The 20,601-nt window shown below is 39.8% G+C and overlaps 1 protein-coding gene across 2 annotated transcripts in view; it reads right to left on the bottom strand.

Moving 5' to 3' along the window:
- The window catches only part of SLC5A7 (solute carrier family 5 member 7), a 37,896-nt gene that overhangs the window by 2,940 nt on the left and 14,355 nt on the right, over positions 1 to 20,601 (bottom strand). For both annotated transcript variants that reach the window (XM_018567026.1, XM_018567025.1), the window contains exons 3-7: positions 19,872 to 19,985; positions 9,513 to 9,668; positions 3,537 to 3,685; positions 623 to 766; positions 37 to 190 (exon numbers count right to left, since the gene is read on the bottom strand). In XM_018567026.1, the coding sequence (XP_018422528.1) occupies positions 37 to 190; positions 623 to 766; positions 3,537 to 3,685; positions 9,513 to 9,668; positions 19,872 to 19,985 (717 nt within the window). The remainder of the gene's footprint in view (positions 1 to 36; positions 191 to 622; positions 767 to 3,536; positions 3,686 to 9,512; positions 9,669 to 19,871; positions 19,986 to 20,601) is intronic.

Below are 20,601 nucleotides of genomic sequence, written 5' to 3'. Positions count from 1 at the left end.
CCTTGGCCCCAGATGAAACTGTTATGATCCAGTTACCTGTGGAGGCTCCAATGGCTCCAATTAGAATGGAAGGAATTGCCATTATCAAACAACCAAAAGCAGCTAAGAAAGAGAGCACTTGAGCATAGGTTGCAGAAGAAGCAGACAAGACCCTCTGAAAATAGGCCTGCCAGGGAATTCCCCCTAGCACCTGCAAATAGAAACAATGAGGGTTTATTACTACATTCAGGCATCTTAAATGCATGCGAATTGCTATATTGTGTATTGGACCTAATGTTGGTATATACATTGTTATAGAGATAATTTACCATGGTGGATATAATCTTCTTCTTTAGTATGGCAATGATTTGTTACCTCAAGCTAGCACATTACTATCATTAGCTTATATTTTTCCTTAGTTCTTGTGAGTCATGAACCTGGTAGTTATTTGTAGGAAGACTCTAAGGGAATGGACACTTTTAATAAATACTGTAATTATGCATTTATTGAAACAAATTAACTGGTATATAGCAAAAGTAGTATAAAAAGAGTACCACAAAGACAATATGAAACCTTCATGGTGTCCACCAGTCTCACAGTAACACAAGTAGAGAAAGGTTAAAAGATAGGATGTATTGTTTACTAGAAGCAGGAAACTGTCAATCCAAGCCCAGGAGTCTTCACGCTTAATACTGCCCAGCCAAGGCTCCTTGTAGACTTCTTCCACAGCTGTCACTGTGATGTCTGTAACTGCAGGATGAGTCATTGCAAAAGGTACACTGATCCACTGCAATATAAAGAACCATATTATTTGATATTTCACAAATCTGAAAACATTTACCTCAGCCATATTTAAAATACATGGGTATTATGTTATATGTTGTTATATGTTAAATACATGGCCCAAACCATTAAATATATATTAAACAGGTGTCCTATTTAAAATTATAATCCTACTAAAATATAGTTCTTTAACGCATAAGGCACTCTTGGGCCTCTGCTTTGGAAAGCAAGGATAGATGAGGTAAAAGGTAAAACACACTCTGGCCACTCTGAACATTTTTGGCAAGATTCACCTAAAGTACTATGCGTAGGAAGGAGACTATCTTGAAAGGAGTAACCAAATTCTGAATCGGGTTGACCAGGGGTCCCCAAACTGTAAGAATCTCAAAGAAGTTTCAGAATTTTCATCAATAATTTAATAAATGCATTTCTTCTGAGATAAGGGGGTTGATTTACTCCCAGCATGATCTATGGGTGGAATCTAAACACCTTTGTAGTGTGTACACACCCAGCAGGTGTGTTGTGCAAAGCCAAGCATGAATTGCAAGGTGATGTTGTGTAAATTAGCTCTATGTTGTGTTGCTTGCGTTGATGAATGCAGGAATGTAAATGCATGAGCTAACCATTTTTGTCTAAACTGTGAAGCAGCATTATATATGCATCATGTGCATGATTTTTCCATATATGGCATTAGTGGAAATATGCTTTTAGAGACTTTTTGGTTGATAAATACGTTTTGCTGTGTGAAAATCACACGCACCTGGTGCGTGCGTGTGTTTAGGTTAGTAAATCACCCCCAGGGTGTTCTTGTCCCTTTTTACTTCCTCAATATAAGTATCCAAAGATTCAATGAACAGGTGTTCCCCAGTAATGGGCAGTTCTCAAAATGTCTCATCACATTGTTGGCTTGCAAATTTGCATGGGGATGACAGTATACTGGATTTTTGTAGTGGCAATTTCTATGGAATTAGTACATTTTCCTATTTATACCCTAAACAAACATCTTTGCTTGCTTAATGCTGGCTAGTGTAGGTACATCTATAATGCTTAAGAAGAGAGGGAAAAATACAAATATTGCAGCATTTAAATCACTAACCGACACAAGAAAAATGTATAGTGTATTTTGCTAAGAAAAACCCATGCCTGTCATTCAGACCTTGATAAGGTCAAGAACTCAGACAAGGTTTTTGAAGCAGTCTAATAGAAGCAGAAACAAATATAAGTGACAGTGACATAAATATTTAAATAAAAAGTACTGGAAAAAAGTCTGATGCAAATGTCAAGCATGGCACTAGATTATACAGTATATATGAAAGCAATTAAAAGCCATTAATTCATTTAATGCTGTACATGTAATATATTCCAAATTTAGCAAATAGACACATATAAGAAAATGTAAATTGAGGTACAGTAAATGTGTTAAGCTAATGGTATGTATCTTGTGTTTGTTCCGTTATTGGTCCAGTTAGTCAGTACAAATATCTGGTATTGGCAATTTTTTTTTCCCCTACTGTGTGAGTTTTCTAAATGTGCCTATACACATGTAACAACAGTCAGAGCAATGTAATGCTTTCAATTGTAAGATCAGGCTCTAATAATTCTATGGGTAGACCCAATAAATAGGTATACATATTCAGGGGAAACCATTCTCAACAAAACATACTGCTCTGGAACATCTACCAGCTGACCATCCTTCTCTGATCCTGGATTCTCTTACACATAACTGTGTTGTTTTCTAGACATGTGCATGGCCGATATTTGTTATTCGTAATTTGGATCGATCCATAGTTTTTTTGTTTTTGAAATTCAGATCTATTCACATTTATTTGGGTCTGTTAGGAATTTAAGGGGTGACCCCATGTCAAGAAACAAAAAAAAACAGTATGGGGTCCCCCTCCAAATTCCTACCAGACCATTTAGGTCTGGTAGGAATTTTAGGGTGGACTTCATGCCAAGAAACAAACCATGGGGTCTACATTTTGTTTTGGCATGGAGTCCCCCCTAAAGCTCCCACCAGACCTAAAGGGTCTAGTATGACTTTGGGAGGGGACACCATGCTGTTTTTTGTGGGGATCTTCACATTTACCAACATACTGTATCAGTTCATTATGAATGACATTCCAACAAAATTCAGATGCATCCGTATTTTCGATATAAAAAATGTGCATATGTTTGAATTAGTTATTTTTCCTATTCGGAAATTCAGATGCATCTGAATTTCGAAATTTGCCGATTTTTAATTGACATTCGGATGAAAACCAATGCACTAGTTTACTGTTTTCTCTTCTCCATGTCTCTGCTCTATCACTACTATGCATCTAATTGACATCCCACTTATAGTTTTAGCATTACAGTATGCATATTGAGCAAAGTGTGTGACAGCTGCATTGTTCCACCCCGGCTCTAAGAATTAGGAAGACCAAACTTACTCTCACAATATTTGTCATTTAAGTATCCTTGCTACAGTTTACTGACTACAGTCTAGAGTTGTTGAGCAAATCAATGTAAATGAAAAACAATTAGCAAATGTTCTGTAGAGTCTGCTTAAACAGATGACGAGCCTAGTTAGGCAAGTAACAAAAATATTAAAAAGCACTCCACAGCTAGTATTACAGACCAAAAATTATTCTAAAATGACAACACAACAGGCCAGAATAGTATAGCTTTCACAGTACTTTTAAATAATTTTTCATTAAAACCACATCATAAATCAAGCATCATAAAAATACATTTGGCAATTTATTATTAAATATTAACAAAATAATTTTACCTACCAGCCCCACAAAGATGCAGAAAAGCTGAACAACATCAGTATAAGCAACAGAGTATAGTCCACCGACAAGGGTATAAAAGATGGCAATCAAGGCAGACACTACTACTGAAATGTTGATGTTAATGTCCACTATAACACTTATGGTGGCACCTAATAGGAAAGCATAGTAAACATTAATAAGTGTGTGATTTGTTAAACAGAAAAAAACAAAAATTATGTTTGGAAATCTGTGTTGAAAAAGAATGGTTAGCAATGGCAGCCTCATATTTTTCTTAGTAAGGGTTTCCTTTAAATACCAGGGGTGCCAAAAATATGTATACATATTTTAATAGATGCTATCTATGTATTACTTTTCGAAGTTGAATTGAATTACGGTAGCAATGTGTAGTATGATGTTCGCTCACAAGATGGTGTTAATCAAATGAATGCTAGCATCACCATATGACAGGCAGGATAGTCAAAGAAAATGGGGGAAGCACAGTTATCGTTCGAGGAGCACAAGAGCATTTTGAAGTGGTATTTGAAATTTGAGAATGTTGTAGAAGTACAACGACAATGGAGGTGTGAGTATACAACAGAACCTCTAACATGCCTAACAATTGCACACATTTGTGATAAGTTTGAGACGCATGGTACTGTGGGTGATGTGCACAATGGAGGATCCGGGAGGCTGCACACAGCAACAAGTCCTGCTTCTTCTGCTATGGTGTTGAAACAGTTTACATGTTCGTTACTTAACTCAATGAGAATTTGCCAGGACAATAGATAGGACGAAGAGGTGCGGTTAAGTTTCCCTCTCCTTCTCCTGACTTAACACGCCTTGACTTCTACCTATGGGGAACCTTAAAGGATGTAATGTTTAATAGTAATAGTAATAGTAGTAATAGTAATAGTTAATGTTTAATAGAAAACTAGCTACACTGGTGGTACTTTGGGAAGAAATTCCAATGGCATGCGCAGCGATACAAGTAGACACTTTGGTTAGCCCTTATGTCATAGCAATAAAGTTAGGTGTAAACAAAAAAAATTAAAGTCACATATAAAAATGTTTACAAATGCAAAAAATTTCTTTTAAAGTCCCTCGCCCCCATGTGCATGCAGATACAAGCGCAAACACGTCGTGTGCACCTACGTGCAAAAAGGAAAATTTCGCCACACATGTTACATATCGCTGTGAACGTTGGAGTAAGAGCAATAATTCTAGAGACATCAATCACTAAATCACTGAGCAGTAAAAGCTTTTAAAGCATCACCTATGGGAAATATTGGTTATTGCATTTTTTTGCGGTTTCACAGCCAAATGCAATTTTAAGGCTTGACATGTCTGTTTAGCCGACATGACCCTGTCTTTTATATTTTACCAAAAAATTGGATATTAAATTCTGTTTCTGTGCACTAAATGTAATCTTAGTGTATGTTATCCTAAAAATACTGGTTTGATAAACATTGGCACAAAAACAGTGCAACATAAAAAATTCGAAAATTGCAACTACCATTTTTTATTCTACAGGGCCTCTGTGTTCAGAAAATATATAATTGTTTGGGGGGTTTTAAGCTGTTTTTGAGCCAAAAAAAATCTGATTTTATCGTGTGTGCAAATAATAAGAAATTACTCCTGACAGCAAGTGGTTAAGGTCTATAAGCTTGGAAAACTGGCTTAGAGAGAGAGTAGTGATAAATGATTCATACTCTTAATAGTCCAAGGTAAACATGTAAGCTGCGTAAAAATTCGGTTCGGATATTTCGTTTTTTAGGATTCTGGGTTCAGATCCGAAATTCAATTTGGCTTGGGTTTCTCAAATTTTCGTTAGTTTACAATCTTTGCTGCAAATACCACAGAAAACTATATGCAGATATTAATACTAAAGCTGAATCTCCTAGACCTGAATAGCATTCGCGATCCGGATCTCCGAATGGCATTCGGGAGCTCCCGAATGCCATTCGGATCTGGGACCCATGTACATACAGTATATTACTAAAGCCGAGGCTCCCAGTCCCGAACGACATTCAGGAACACCCCAAGGCATTTCGGAAATTCGGATCCCGAATGCCATTCGGGTCCGAGAGCCATATACATATACAGTATTAGTAAAGCTGAGGCTCCCAAATGCAATTAGGAAATTCAGATCCCGAATGCCATTCGGGTCTAAGAGCCTCAGCTTTAGTATTATATGTACATACTGTATATGGCTCCCATGTTGCCGTAACGAAAATTAGTGTTCAGACCCATTCGAATGCATGAAACCGAAAAACACATCTGATTGGCCAGAAAAGTCACATGTCCAATTCAGTCTAGTTTTTGAACAATACTCGGACGGGAATCCGAAATTTGGAAACGGAGATTCGGACACATTCGGGTGCATTGGGATTTGGAAATTCGGATGTGTCCGAATGTCGGAAAATTTGTACGAATTTTGATTCGGAATGAAACGAATCACACATATCTAGCCCTGTAGTGGTGCCTGGACTGGAGTGACATCACATTCGGGTTGCAGCCACATCTACAGGGCACACAATGGAGCTGTACAAGCAAGGTCCATATGGATGGAGCTCTATCACAGAACAGCAGCCCACAATGGACCCCAGGCTAAGTATCCACTCCAGTTCCCGTTAAGTAGGGAGACTGGGTGGATCTTAAGAAAAATTTTAATTTTTGGGGGTATGTGTGTGTGTGAATGTCTGTGAGTGTGTGAGATTGTGTCTGTGTATGTATGTATGTCAGTGTTTTGAGGGCCCGTTCACACTAGTACAGTGCAATAAACTGTACCACGCAATCACACCTACCACGCATTCTGGTGTGGGAGGTGTGTTGTGTTACCGTTCATTTGAATGGTACCCCAAACGCACCTCCCACCCACAGCTCGATCGCCCACAGCGGAATGCGCGGTACCCTACTGCTGTGCGTTCCATTGCAGTGTGACTTGGGTCGTGACTTAATGACTAGGGACAAAGGTGGGTCCTGACGTTACACAGGTTGAGAACCACTGATCTAGAACCTGTATAAAGCTTTAGTAAGACCTCATCTGAATTCTTTGATCAGTTTTGGGCACCAATTCACAAAAAGGATGTTGCAGAACTGGGGAGAATGCACAGAAAGGCAACTAAATGAATAAATGTATTTAACCACTTGAAAACTGGGGTTTTCCTGGCCAGGTCATTTTTCAGTATTTAACGCTGCGGTACTATGACTGACATTTATTAAGTCATGCAACTCTGCACTGTTGTCACCTAGGGACCCCCAAAGAAGCTTCTGTAGCTGGGGCGTGACAGCTGAATGCAAAAGTTATGTAGTAAACATCACTTCTGCACTCACAACACTGGAGGGGAGGTAAGAGGGAGATCATGTACTGATCTCTCACCGCTCTTCCTGCACAGAGCCACAGTGATCAGGCGCCTCTACAGACGTCGGACCGCTTGTATGTAAACAGCCATCGCTAGCTGTTTCAAATTTTGACAGTTTCCCCTTCATGCTCGGCAGGCAGCATGCACGAGTGGGCGCCGGCACAAAGAACATTTTTAGATGTCCACCCGTATCTAGAAGGTGGTTAAGTGAGTAAAAGATCACCTGGTATAAATATATAAATGGTCCATATACAGGTGAAACTCGAATAATTAGAATATCGTGCAAAGTTCATTTATTTCACTAATGCAACTTAAAAGGTGAAACTAATATATGAGATAGACTCATTACATGCAAAGCAAGATAGTTCAAGCCGTGATTTGTCATAATTGTGATGATTATGGCTTACAGCTCATGAAAACCCCAAGAACCCCAAAACCTCAAAAAAGTAGATTATTACATGCAATCAATAAAACAAGGATTGTACATAGACCAATATCGGACCTCTGAAACGTATAAGCATGCATATGTACTCAGTACTTGGTTTGGGCCCCTTTTGCAGCACTTACTGCAATTACTTTTGCACGATATTCTAATTATTCGAGTTTCACCTGTAGTAAACTTGTTCTCCTTGCAAACAACAATGAGGCACTTTTTGAGTTTCAAAGAAAAGAGGTTTAACTTCTGCATATAGAAAGGCTTCTTTGTGGTAAGATCTGTGGAAATGTGGTACAGACGTCCACTGGAGCCAGCTATTAATATTTATAAGTAATACCACCATACATTTTTGATCCAGGGAATATGCAATTCCCATAGGGAATCAGGAAGGATTAGACTATACTTCATAAAGATATTTTGTTGTTTTCCAGATCAGTTTTTGGTTTAGAGCTCTGTGCAGGTTTTTTAATGTATTTATTTTTTGATTGCTTGAACTTGATGGACATGTGTTTTTGTTTCAAACTGACAATCTATGTAATATAAATGTTTTTATGGCCCATTAAATATGCTTAAACTAAATCTGCTTGTTTATTGGCCAATGTATTTCCTCTTTAGATAGGGCTAAGAAATATTTGTATTTGCAGATGATTTGGACCTATTCAAAAATGTCATGTTTTTACAACCAGATTTTATGAAATTCAGTTATTTTGTTTGCCTGGCTTTACAAATAGAAGTTCTCAAAAGCCTCTTTAGAAAATCCACAAATCCAGTAACTTAATATTACTGTGATTACTGTCTTCATAAACACAACGTAAATAATCACCTTACTGCTTCACGTCTAATCAGGACACAGCTGGAAATTAGACTAGATGATGTTTATTACAACAAATTAAGCTTGGCCTGAAGGAAAAGTAATAAACCAGGCCACCAGGGGCAATAGCACTTGAATCAAATACAAGTAGCTGCTTACAAAGATAATTTAACTCAAATTTGTTTTTTCCTATATTAATGATTCACATTATGGAACAAATTATTGTTTATTTCCAAAAAAACAAATATGGTCTATTTAATGTCTTAGCCTGCACTGTTACTTTACATTATATCTTGAACCATATGATGAAAGCTTAATCTAGAGGCCCAGCTTTAGTAGCAGTTAAACTATCTCACCGTCACCCCACGATGTAAAGGGACTTATTTGCCTCCACTAACTTTCCATTCTTAATTCATAGCTACATGAAAGAGTTGCCATGTAATGATTATTAATGTCTCCACATGAGTCCTACCTTTAATGTCATATGTGATTGAAGCTAACATGGCTTTGCTCTTCTAAACAATTATAAATGGTAACTCACTGTATACAGTATATGTGTAGTGATCTGGGTTTAAACTTGTAAGCCCTATGTTTTTAGAACTCAATCAGCAAACACTTACCAGAATAGGCTATATGAGGAACTAAAGAAACTTATACATGTCAAATGGTTATCACTTTTTTCAGATTTTAATTAAGCCTTCAATGTCAAAATAAGCAATAGTTAAAATTGCAAAAGAGCGCAGAGATTTTTCGAATGTTCTCTACATAAATACTTGTAGAACTATAAATAAATATATGACTACAAAAGGTTCCTAAGAATTTATAATACACTACAATACACCACTGGTGTTACATTCAATGTGTAGAGGGCCATGTCCAAGATTTCTGCCTAGGGCCATGTTTTGGCTAAAAGCAGATATAGAAATAATGGATGTGTTTACATTGCTTGACTAAACCTATTCAACATTTTGTCTCTTCTCTTCATTTGAGAAAGCAGGCATTGAAGAGGTAGGTGGCTCTTTCTCTCTGACCTCATTTTTCAACCATGTGCTGGAAGCAAAATTATTGTGCAGAGTCAGTATGCATCACTTTAGGTTTTTTATTAATGCACTTTTAGCTGTATTTGACATAGTTATTATATATTTAATGTTTGTTTTTTCCTACTCTTCATTTTGTTTTGTTTTACAAAATGTATCACATTTATCAACACTTTTACTGCATCTTTATACGCTCATTTAAATGCTCAAATAGAATTTTAAAACCCAAAGTAAATTTTGATGCTTTAAAGAGCTAACATAAAGTATATGCACTCGGTTACATATTTAGTAAAGTGGCTGTTGTTACTAAAACTTTGTATGAGGTATGTAGAATCTGTGTATTATTCTTACCTAAAGCAGAGAGTATGGCAGCAGCCCAGAACATTTCTCCCATCAGTGCGGGTATGAAAAGCAAACCTCCCATTCGTCTTCCATATATCTGCTGGAAAGGATCCAGCATGGTCACATATCCTTTGGACCGCATAGGCTTTGCAAAGAACAGACCACCTAAATAAATAAATATAGCTTAGCTATTTTGGAAACAAGATTATCTAACACCGTTGTGCCCAAGTAAAAAAGACTAATAAATGAACCACACACATAAAAGGGAAGTACACAGTACACATATGTAGCAATAACACCTAGCCTGCAATAACAGGCTCATGATGCATCCTGCTCAATTACTTTTCTCAATTTAAAATGTGTTTAGAAGTGTAAAACATACATACATATACATTATTTTATCAGCTCACACAAAGAATATAAACAAGCTGATCTTATTACTGTATACTAATAAAGGTTTCAAAGTTTACAGACATTGCTACATGACAAGTATATTATGCGGACTGTTGTAAATATAAAAAGTAAAATAGAAAAGATGATTTGGGAATAAACCTGTAAAATCCTTTTTTAGGAGCCCATTGAGGGATACATGAGTTCAGATATTTGGGTTTTACTGCTGCATACAGGAGGATGTGGACACTGGCAAACAGAAAAAATCTGAAGGTCAGCCTAGGATAACCCCTCCTCTACCCAGCATGCCTCAGTTTGTACCAAGCAGAGCACGAACACAGAGGGGGGCACCGGTGTACCTAAATGGACTCCAAGAAAAGGATTTTATGGTGAGTGCAATAATCCTAATTTCTTTCTTGGTTATTGATGGAAACATGAATTCAGGTACAGACAGTAGGTTCAAAAGCAGTCCAACTAATGGGTGGGCAACACATTAACCAACACTAACAGGCCCAGTGAACAGAAGTGGGGACTGCTTGCAGCCCAAGAGGTGCCTGAAGGACCGAATGCCTGCATCTCAGGGTGAGGCTGAGCACCCTACCAGATAGAGGAACCTGTCAATGTGACCAGAGGGAGAACATGGAGAATCAATCTGATGTTCCCAGATAAAAGGTTACTACAGAGGGGAATAACTCCACACGGAAAGGAACACTGAACTGGAACCTGTGAAAAGTTTATCAACCAAAACAGGTGAACAATGGCAAATTACTGTGTAGTGAAGAAAAGATCCACAAATTGTTCATCAAGAAATGGAATCAAGCCTTGAAGCCCCTAGAAGGCACCAGTCCTCTTTAAGAGGCAGGAGCCACATGGCCTGGACATGTTTGGCCACACAACAGCCTGTTCCTCTATCTTGCACTGCTGGAATGGACAGTGTATCCTGGTGAAGGATGTACGCAGTACGGAGTTTCCTTTTATGCGGCAGTGGTGGTCATTTTGTGGTAGAGGAAAATTATCTCACCAAACCAACTGACTAAGTAGCTCCCAGTGCTTCTCTGAGTCTTCAGAGGGTTCTGAACCTGGAAAGTGCCCTGCAGCTAACTTTTACAAATGTTCAATGTCTGAAAAGCGGATCCCAGTGCCTGAGGATCACATTACAGGCTAGCCCTCAGTCATTCACTCCAGCAGGGTCCGGGAACAGCACTCTGGACAGTTCTGGATAATTGCCATATAGAGACCAGCTCAAGCAGGAATCTTGGTTGGACTCAATGGAAGAAGAAATCCCAAAATATAATAAGGCTATCAAAAAAAGGCTATAAAAATTGGTTAAGACAGAGGTGAAGGAACAAAGTCCATCCTCCTAGGGCACTTGCAAATAACGCATGCTGGGTAGAAGAGGGGTTATTTTCTGTTTGCCAGTGTCCAAATCTTCCTGTAGATGGCAGTATTACCAGACTGTATTTGAATTCCTATGTCCCTCAATGGACGAGAAAGAAAGTTATTTATGTTCCATATAGAGATAGTTAAACATTTTTTATTGTGTATGTATTAGGGAAGTAATACAGCACGATCTAGAGTGATAGGTGCCAAATGGCTAAGGAAACTCTATAACAGTTCAACATGCCTCCACCTCATCACTACAGCACTGCAATTAGCAATGTTTTCTCTACCCAAGTGTTGCTGATTGCAGCACTGTAGTGATGACAAGCAGGGGGGATGTGTTGGTTCGCTGTATACAGATTGTTGCACACAAATAGAAGTGATTCTTAGCTGAAGTTTCCTTCCTGGCTTGGGGCTTTTCTGTTGGAGCTGTAAGCGCATTATGAATATAAAGCACAGTGAAATGTATAATATATTATACACAGCGAGTATGATTTAAGAAGAAAGTACAGTTGGGCATTAAGCTTATTCTAACAACTTCTGAGAAAGACACTTTAATCTATGCTATGAGCTTAAATGTAGTTTAAGCTCATAGCATAGATTAATAGCATAAAAGGATGCAGAGTTCTAGGGAGGGATTGTTTATCAACTCTTGTAATGATAATGCTATAGTATTTTATAGTATTAAAACTCCTACACCAACTGCAACCTTTGAGCTTTAAGGGGTACCAAAATCTGATATCAGCATATAGCAGAATTATTGCAGGTCCCAGTCGTGTTAACTGTTACTACCAAAGTCAAATCTGTGGTGGAAAACCATCAGCGATAGGGTATCTCCATATGGTCTATGTTACAGTTAGAAATATTGATAACATTTTGAATATGCTCTGATCTCAGTTAATGGAGTTTTGAGTGTAGACCAGCTTCCCTAGCTGTTTCAAATCCCTGCTTATAGTAATATGGTGTGGTCTTCACAGGAAGACCTTAAATCTTGGCTCCCAAGGCCCATCTCAGCACAACAGATTTATTTATAGTAAGCTTAGTACCATGCTTGCACTAAACCGATTGCAAGCTCAGCCGTTTATATTAGGGATGCACGATATATCGGCTGCCGAAACATATCGGCCGTAAATGCCACTTTTGGCATCATGTCTCCAGTGTCTCAGGATGACTCTCAGGTGGTCAGTGCGGGGATCTCTGGTGGTCGGTGCGGTATTTAGTCAGACTCAGGACATTCCAACATACAGTACATTACAAAAAGCTTTAGGGTCTCACCAGGGCTCTGTGGGGTCTCGCCAGCCTGGTTAGACCCCTCAGAGCCCTGGTGAGACCCTAAAGAGCCCTGGTTTATTCAGGGCTCTGTGGGGTCTCGCCAGCCTGGTTAGACCCCTCAGAGCCCTGGTGAGACCCTAAAGAGCCCTGGTTTATTCAGGGCTCTGTGGGGTCTCGCCAGCCTGGTTAGACCCCTCAGAGCCCTGGTGAGACCCTAAAGAGCCCTGGTTTATTCAGGGCTCTGTGGGGTCTCGCCAGCCTGGTTAGACCCCTCAGAGCCCTGGTGAGACCCTAAAGAGCCCTGGTTTATTCAGGGCTCTGTGGGGTCTCGCCAGCCTGGTTAGACCCCTCAGAGCCCTGGTGAGACCCTAAAGAGCCCTGGTTTATTCAGGGCTCTGTGGGGTCTCACCAGGGCTCTGTGGGGACTGGTTAGACACCACAGAGCCTGGTAAAACCCCACCGAGCCCTGGTTAAACCTGGTGAGATCCCAAAGAGCCCTGGTGAGATCCCAAAGAGCCCTGTTTAAACTAGGGCTCTGTGGGGTCTCACCAGGGCTCTGTCCAGTGAGCTGCATTAACTTCTATGTGCTGGCCATATGTTAATCCTAATGTACAGGCACCCCATAGAAGTCTATGCAGATCATTGAGTAAATTACTGTTCTCAGCAGCCCCAGAGCTCATGTAAATAAAGCTGCCACCATGGGCTACTGAAAGCTGAACCAAACACCCATAAAGCCTGTGGTCTGCATTGTTATTCATTGTAAGTTATGTAAAGGGTAATGGAGTGGACATTAACAGAGTTATTCACAAAAGGGTGAAGAGTTTGCAGAAGGCAGGAGAAGTGAACAATCTAGTCAATCTAGCTGAACTGGAAAGTGAGCTGAACTGGAGAATGTTTCCAAATCAGCTATTTTGTCCTAGATTGTTCACTTCTCCTGCCTTCTCCAAACTCTGCACCCTTTTGTGAATAACCCTGTTAATGTTTTTCATATCTCATTTTAGTTTCACTTACAATTAGTCATGACAACAGCAGGCATTGTAATTATTTTCACATATTTCATTGACAAACAGCTTAACAGAGGACTTCTACTAAAAGCAAGACATTATGTCTAATGTCTGGGGATATTACATGTGAATAACATACCCCCAACCATTTCCATGAGATTCGAACCAAATTTCGGGGGCGTGTATACCCACCCTGTTTCAGCATGCAATGGGGAAAACCTATTCCCACTTCCAGGTCCAGGTCATGTGATGAAAATGTCAAATGTATACTTGGTCTGAGGCGTGAAGATGCTGTGGAGGGGGAAGGGAGGGGGCTGAGGAGATAAAGAAGGGTGACAGCCACCACTCTCTGCATGGAGAAGACCGTGAGTGATCAGCGGTCACATAATTGCTGCATTGTCGATCTATAGAGCCAGCCTGGGACAGCTGCAGTGTCACACTCTGGCTCTAAGTATTGGTAAGATTGCATTTTACTTTCCCAACACTTCTTCTGTATTGTCTTCTGCCATAGGGGAAGTGAAAACACAGGTGCAAAAACGTGAGCAATTGAGCTGTAATTAGTATGCTTGGAAGCTCTTCCTTAAAATGGACCTAGACTCAGGCAAACTTATGCTTCCAACAGAGCATGACAAGTCAGTTGTGAATGATATAACACAAAAGGGGCATATTTATAAAGCAGTTAATCTGAGGTTCATCAAATACTCACAGTGAATCTTTGTGGTGCACATGTTTTAAATGACCATGAGTGATTCACCACCAGTGAATGTTTGGTGAAAGTTACATTGACTGCTCTATAAATATGCCCCTCACAGTACACTTTGTAAAGCTGGTTTTTTTGCCTAGGTCTGCTTTGGGATTAATTCCCAATACTGTGTGGCTGCAAAGCAGCCATTATACAAGTGAGCAAGCTATCAATCGGCAGTTTTTCCTGTTAATCGACCTAGCTGGCCTAACAAACCTAGTAATTCATAATCAGAGGCTCAAGATGATAATTTCAAGCTCCCAATGTGAGATAACTTGTAAGGATAAAAGAAAGGAGAGTGCCTAGGCACTGTTACCTATGTCTATGTTCTTCACTGCTTCTAATATGGAATTACATGCTATAGGTACATTTAATTATTTCTGCTAAAAATACAAAATTTAAATTTTCAGTATAGGTCCACTCTATAGTTTTCATATTTATAGATATACGTCAGTTTAATATTGTAAGTCATTTGTTAATGTATTAAAACCTTCTTTTTTTTGTATGGTTTACCATTAACTATATACATAATATCCGTTTTTTGATACTTCTATCTAATTGCTGATTAAGAATGGATTCTTGCAATGCATTGTAGCTAGATGCAATGGGAGACATTTATCAGGCAATTTAGTGACACATTGATGGGCAAATCATACTGCCTGTCAGTTACTAAAGTCTATACAACAGTATTTGCATTTGTGAGCCTTGCACCTAGAATCCTGGGCAGAAAAGTAAAAAAGATTTGCACTCCAAACAGATGCACAGTTAAGAAGTGGTCAGGGGTAGGTTTATTCTGCCAGTGCCATTTACAGCTGCTGAGGGGGAAGTTATGAATAAAGCTGCCTAATTATAATAAATCAGTCTCCAATTTGTCTAACTGCTCCTGTTTATCAGTGCCTGGCTTTGCGACATCATTGATAAATGTCCCCCAGTGTGATCAAGGGTACTGAAACAGGGAACAGCTGTTTTTATGCATAGGAAAAATAGGTACTTTTTTCTAACTTGTGCAAAGGACTAGCCATTGCACAAGTTAGGCTATTCACTTCATGCTGGTACGGCTGATTCCAGCCGTATATCGGCTGAAATCAGCCGTACATCGGGTGGCTTTGTGTGGCTTCTGGTGCTCAGCATGTTCGGCCGACCCGAAGTGCAGAAGGAGTTCGACTCAGCCGATCCAACATCTGGATCGGCTAAGCCGAACCTCCGGCAGGCTACTTGCTGCTGTTCGGTCTATTCTCATAGATGCCGAACAGCAGTAAGTAAATAGCCGAGCAGAGCAGCATTCGGCTCGGCTGTTCTGCTCGGTCCCTCTGTGGTACCAAGCAGAATAGAAAAATAGTTGAAAAAAGTTGAAAAAAAAATTAGAAAACGATTGCACGGAGCTAGCAGTGACAGCTAGCTCCGCCCAACTGTTTTCTATTGGCCGGGCGCTTCTGCTGCCGTCAAAAAAAAAAGAACACACCATAGGAATGCATAGCTAGATTCCTACTGGCTATTTCAATCTATGTCAATCACCAGAGGGGGACGTGATGGAGAACTGCAGGTCCCCCTCTGCTGATTGACAGCAGCAGTGGGCGGGTGCAATAGCTTGTTTGCTATTGGCTATTGCAAATTGAAATATCCAATAGAAATCTAGCTATGCATTCCTATGGTGATTTCTCTTTTTTTTTCTTCTGACGGCAGCCAACGCCTCCGATGTCATAAGAAAAAAAAAAAAACGAACAGGGAAAGGTTTACTCTGAACCTTTCTGGCAGAAAGTGTTTCTCTCCCGGGCGGCCGGGTGCCTATTAGACTCCCAGAGCATCCGGGGAGGAATGACAGATGGCATTCCTGGTTACCAGGTAACCAGGAACGACATCTGTCATTACACACTGAGAACACGGAGAAGCCGCTGTGATATCATGGGGGCCCAATGTGTAATGACAGCGTGATAGGAGGCTGAGCGATGTGGGGAGGAGAGACGCCGGCCGATCACAGCGCTTTCCTCCCGCAGCACTCGGCAGCCTGTCACAGAGCAGCGCCCAGCGGGGAGGAAAGAAAGCAGGGATGTGCTGCTGTATCGGCAGGAAAATGGCACTTTCAGCATTTAGCCAAAAGTGCCATTTTCGGCCGATATATCGGTGCATCCCTACAATTAACATTTCTAAATGTTTACTACAAGACAGGAAATCTTCACTTCCTGAGTTCAAGCATGCTCCTAACATTACTTAGATGTATGAGAGAATAAACCTCTATTAGACATCAAACACGCCTATGTTATGAGGTGCAGAAGGCAGATGGCACACAGTACATCCCCTAAGAAGAATATGTATAACATCCATATCATGTTTGATGTTTATCAAATCCTGATTTCAATATTATGTTTGTTGCTGTAATGTAAAACTTGGGCATCTCAAATTATTAATATAGTTAGAAAAAATGGCATTGAGGGAGTGTCCATTGGAGTATGATAAAATATCACAACACCCCTCAGTACACCTTTCAGGTGTTCTTATTGGTTATGTCATTTTAGGTAAACACCCTCTGGGAGCTCTTGGTTTCCACTGAAACCATGCCAGAATTAATTCCTAACGGCCAATGACTTTGTCAGAACTGGACATGCTCTGAAGTGAATTGGACCAAAGACAAGGCAAAATTTGGCTAAGTACCTTTCATTTTTAATAATTTTTAATCCGTGTATTTTACTGTTATTGTCTGTTTAGTAATACATCTTTTCCTGTAAGTATTTTCTTGCACAAGTTTATCTTTCTTTCATTACAAATATATTTAAAATCAATAGGCACAATCTCTAAATGCTCTAACCAGAAATGTTAAAATCTTTGCCTCTGTGAGGGCTACCATATGTTAAACTCTGTACACTCCTGTGTGGGCGTGGCAACGAGTGTCACAGACATTTCTTAATGTTTAGAATTGCTATAGCAGTTTCTGTGAACTGTAAAACATGTGGTGGCAGCTACTGTTGTGAAATGTGCTAATGTGAAAAGGTTTAACTGTAGAGCTAAACAACCCCAGTGAAGGTTTGACTGGGGAGTTAACTGACCCCAGTGACAATTATTCTCAGTCGGCTGATGCTTAGATTGGTGTCCCGCAAGCTAATAATTATGTGTGCAGGGTGAGACTGGGAGTCAGGTTTCTTATTAAAGGTTAACGGTTAACAGGATTTTTACAAAATATTTGGTGGTTTATCATACAAACACCTTTACAATTCATTATTTACTGTTGTGTATATAGCAATATATTCTTTTAGGACATAATGGGGATTGATATATAAGCTATGTGCATAGAAAACAGCTTTGCAAAGTAGTGCAAAGCAGATTCACAGGGCATTATGGCCACTAGGTGGAGCCAAGGTGCATATACATTTTCTATGCCCTGTGAATCTCTTTCACATAATTGTTCACTATGCAAACGGTTTATAAATCACCCCCATAATTTTAGATAATCAATATTATTTTAAAATAGCACTAAATGGCTTTTATTCCAGAATGCTTCAATTAGATGTCATGAACAGGGGCGTACCTAGCCATGTCGCCGCCTGAATGAGCCAGGGTGAGGGAGGTGGTGAATATGCAAAGGGTGTGGCCTCTGCATTATCTCCCCACCCAGCTCTGGCTCGCATCCCTCCCAGCTCCTCCCCACCCAGCTCTGGCTCGCATCCCTCCCAGCTCTGGGCAACCAGTGATGTTACTGGTTGCCAGGAGCTAAGCGTGATGCTGGCCAGAGCGTCCCAGGCTGCTATGAGCTGGGTGGGGAGATGTGTATGTCCCTTACACATCTCCCTACCAGGCTCTTAGTAACCTGGGATGCTCTGGCCGAAAAGGGGATGGCAGGCACACTGCTAACATTGTGCAGCAGAGTGGGCATGCCGCTCTGCCTGCTGCCTCCCCACGTGAGCCAAACAGATGGTCCCTGAGGCAATAGCCTCAGGCTGCCTCAATAAAGAGATGACTCTAGTCATGAAATATGTGAACAGATAAGTTTGGCAAGACATGACTTAGCATTTATTACAAATGGTAGCTAAGTTAGGCAACTGATGTAGTGGTTAGTGCTTCTGCCTTGCAGCATTGGGGGTCCCTGGTTCAAATCCTGGCCAGGTCACTATCTCCAAGAGGTCTGTATGTTCTCCCTGTGCTTACGTCAGTTTCCTCTCACACTCCAAAGACATGCTGGAAGGTTATTTGGATCCTGTCTAAATTGGTCCATGTATGTATGCATGTTAGATAGGGACCTTAGATTGTAAGCTCCTTGAGGGCTGGGACAAATGTTAATTAGTGACTAGGGACTAATGATAATTAGTATATCAACTAAGACAATATTTAGAGACTTTGTAAAAAAACGTTCTGCGGACACAAAGTCTAGGCACCTACCTGTAACAGCCGCCCCAAATTCCCCTGTCACTGCCATATCTTGACCAGGTCTGACAAGCACCTCTCCAACACTTCTCGGTAGTGTTCCAGCTGCTAAACTCCTCCCCCTATCTTTTCTGGCTCATCACTATGATAGGCAGCATTACTGGCTAATAGAAATGTGCAGAAGACAGGAAGGGGTGGACAAACTTTGACACTATCAGGCAGTCATAAAGCTTTGAGTGTTAGAACAGCCTGAAATATGACTTTGATAATGAGTATTTGGAAGACTGCTGCAGGTATGTGCAGACACCTCCTAGGTGATTGCATTTTACAATTGCTGTAGATCTTGTTCCACTTTTAGGACAAGTTATTTATAAATAATCCCAACATTAGATTTATTCATTTACATGTGTTCCCACTACTGCAGTTACCACAAAGCATCTCTGGACCAGTGCCTGGATCAGTACAGTAAAAGGGGGCAATAATTACAATTTCTGTATGTTTCTTGTTACTCCTGGAGGCTTAAGGGCAAATCTAGCACACAAACTGAAGAGGAAGGGCATACTTGAGCCGCTCAGAACAGTCATTAGACTGCCCTGTATGTTAAGAAACAGATAGCCATTTCCTCTTTCTCTTCAGGCTTTTGAAGAGGGGATTATGCAGTCGAATGCCAGTATAGAAAGTGTTCTGCATCAAATACTGCAGAACATTATGGTTTAATTGGTAGAATACTTATGATTTATTATGGGTAGTAAGAACAGAGTGGAGTCTGCAGAATAATGCAACATCATTACCGTATGCCTTGGCAGCATAATTTTTACATACAGTTAATACTGCAGTGTACCCATTCCCCGTGACATAGTTACACACTTGGATTCTTGGTGTATTTTTGTCTCCTGTTTTCAATCAAGATAAGCCAACTGTCTGAATCCATCTTAAACCATTTTTATTAGGCATTCATCTTCTTATGGAATGGCACTGCATTATCTTACATATAACTTATCAAGGCTGAAATAAAGCAGGACACCGCCTTGGAGGCTTGAAGAGATTATTTAAGTGCAGTGTCTCAGTGGAACATAGATTAGATATGTCTCCTTATTAAATTACCCATGCATTAACCTTCCCATCTCCCTGGTATTTGTATTCGTGAGCTTTTATCTAATTTGTGGATAACCACTGCAAGTTTTGACTGAGACAAATATCAATACATGTTATTTGATTGTGACTTACCTACAATGAGGCTGAGAGAATAGCCAATCGGTGCTTGAGCATAAGCCAACCCGTAGCCTGACACATACACAGCTTCTGCTGTTCCATTGATGTAGCCTCCACCAACCCATGTTGCTAATTAAACAGATTAGATATAACAAGCTGAATGAAATATCCTTAAAACATCATTATGCAATTGTCTATATATAAAATGTGACAGTATAAATATTAACAGACATGACATTTTTTTTAAGAGAACATCTTTTCTTATATCCAAAATTATAACACATAGCCGAGCATTAAAAAGTCAATTATTTCTAAAAAGAGCAATGCTTTAACATCCCTAGCAATCCAACAGGTATATATTTTAATAGATTATCTGCACTGTAACTGTATAACCAGCTATTTAACATTAAGCCAGTTATAACGCTGGCACAAAAAAAACACGGACACAGTTAGCGTCTCCTTAATTATGACACTGTTGTCACTTGAGCAAATATTAAGAAAAAGAGTAGAACACAAATCAAATGTTAATTTACCAACAATAGGCTACAAAGGAAAACACACGGTGCTATAACACAAAAACACACAAATTCATATCATCCCATACAGACACACATAGGCACAGTGACATACTAACACACGTAACATAAGAAGAACACATACGCAAACACACATAGCGATAATTGTACACAGTTTCTGGATTATTAAAAAATTATTTAAGAATATATATATCTATATATATCTATAT

Source organism: Nanorana parkeri, unplaced genomic scaffold, assembly GCF_000935625.1.
Source record: "Nanorana parkeri isolate BGI_ZX_2015 unplaced genomic scaffold, ASM93562v1 scaffold1000, whole genome shotgun sequence".
Classification (NCBI taxonomy): domain Eukaryota; kingdom Metazoa; phylum Chordata; class Amphibia; order Anura; family Dicroglossidae; genus Nanorana; species Nanorana parkeri.
The sequence above is the reverse complement of the archived record's forward strand: the minus strand, read 5'-3'. Positions and strand labels throughout refer to the sequence as shown.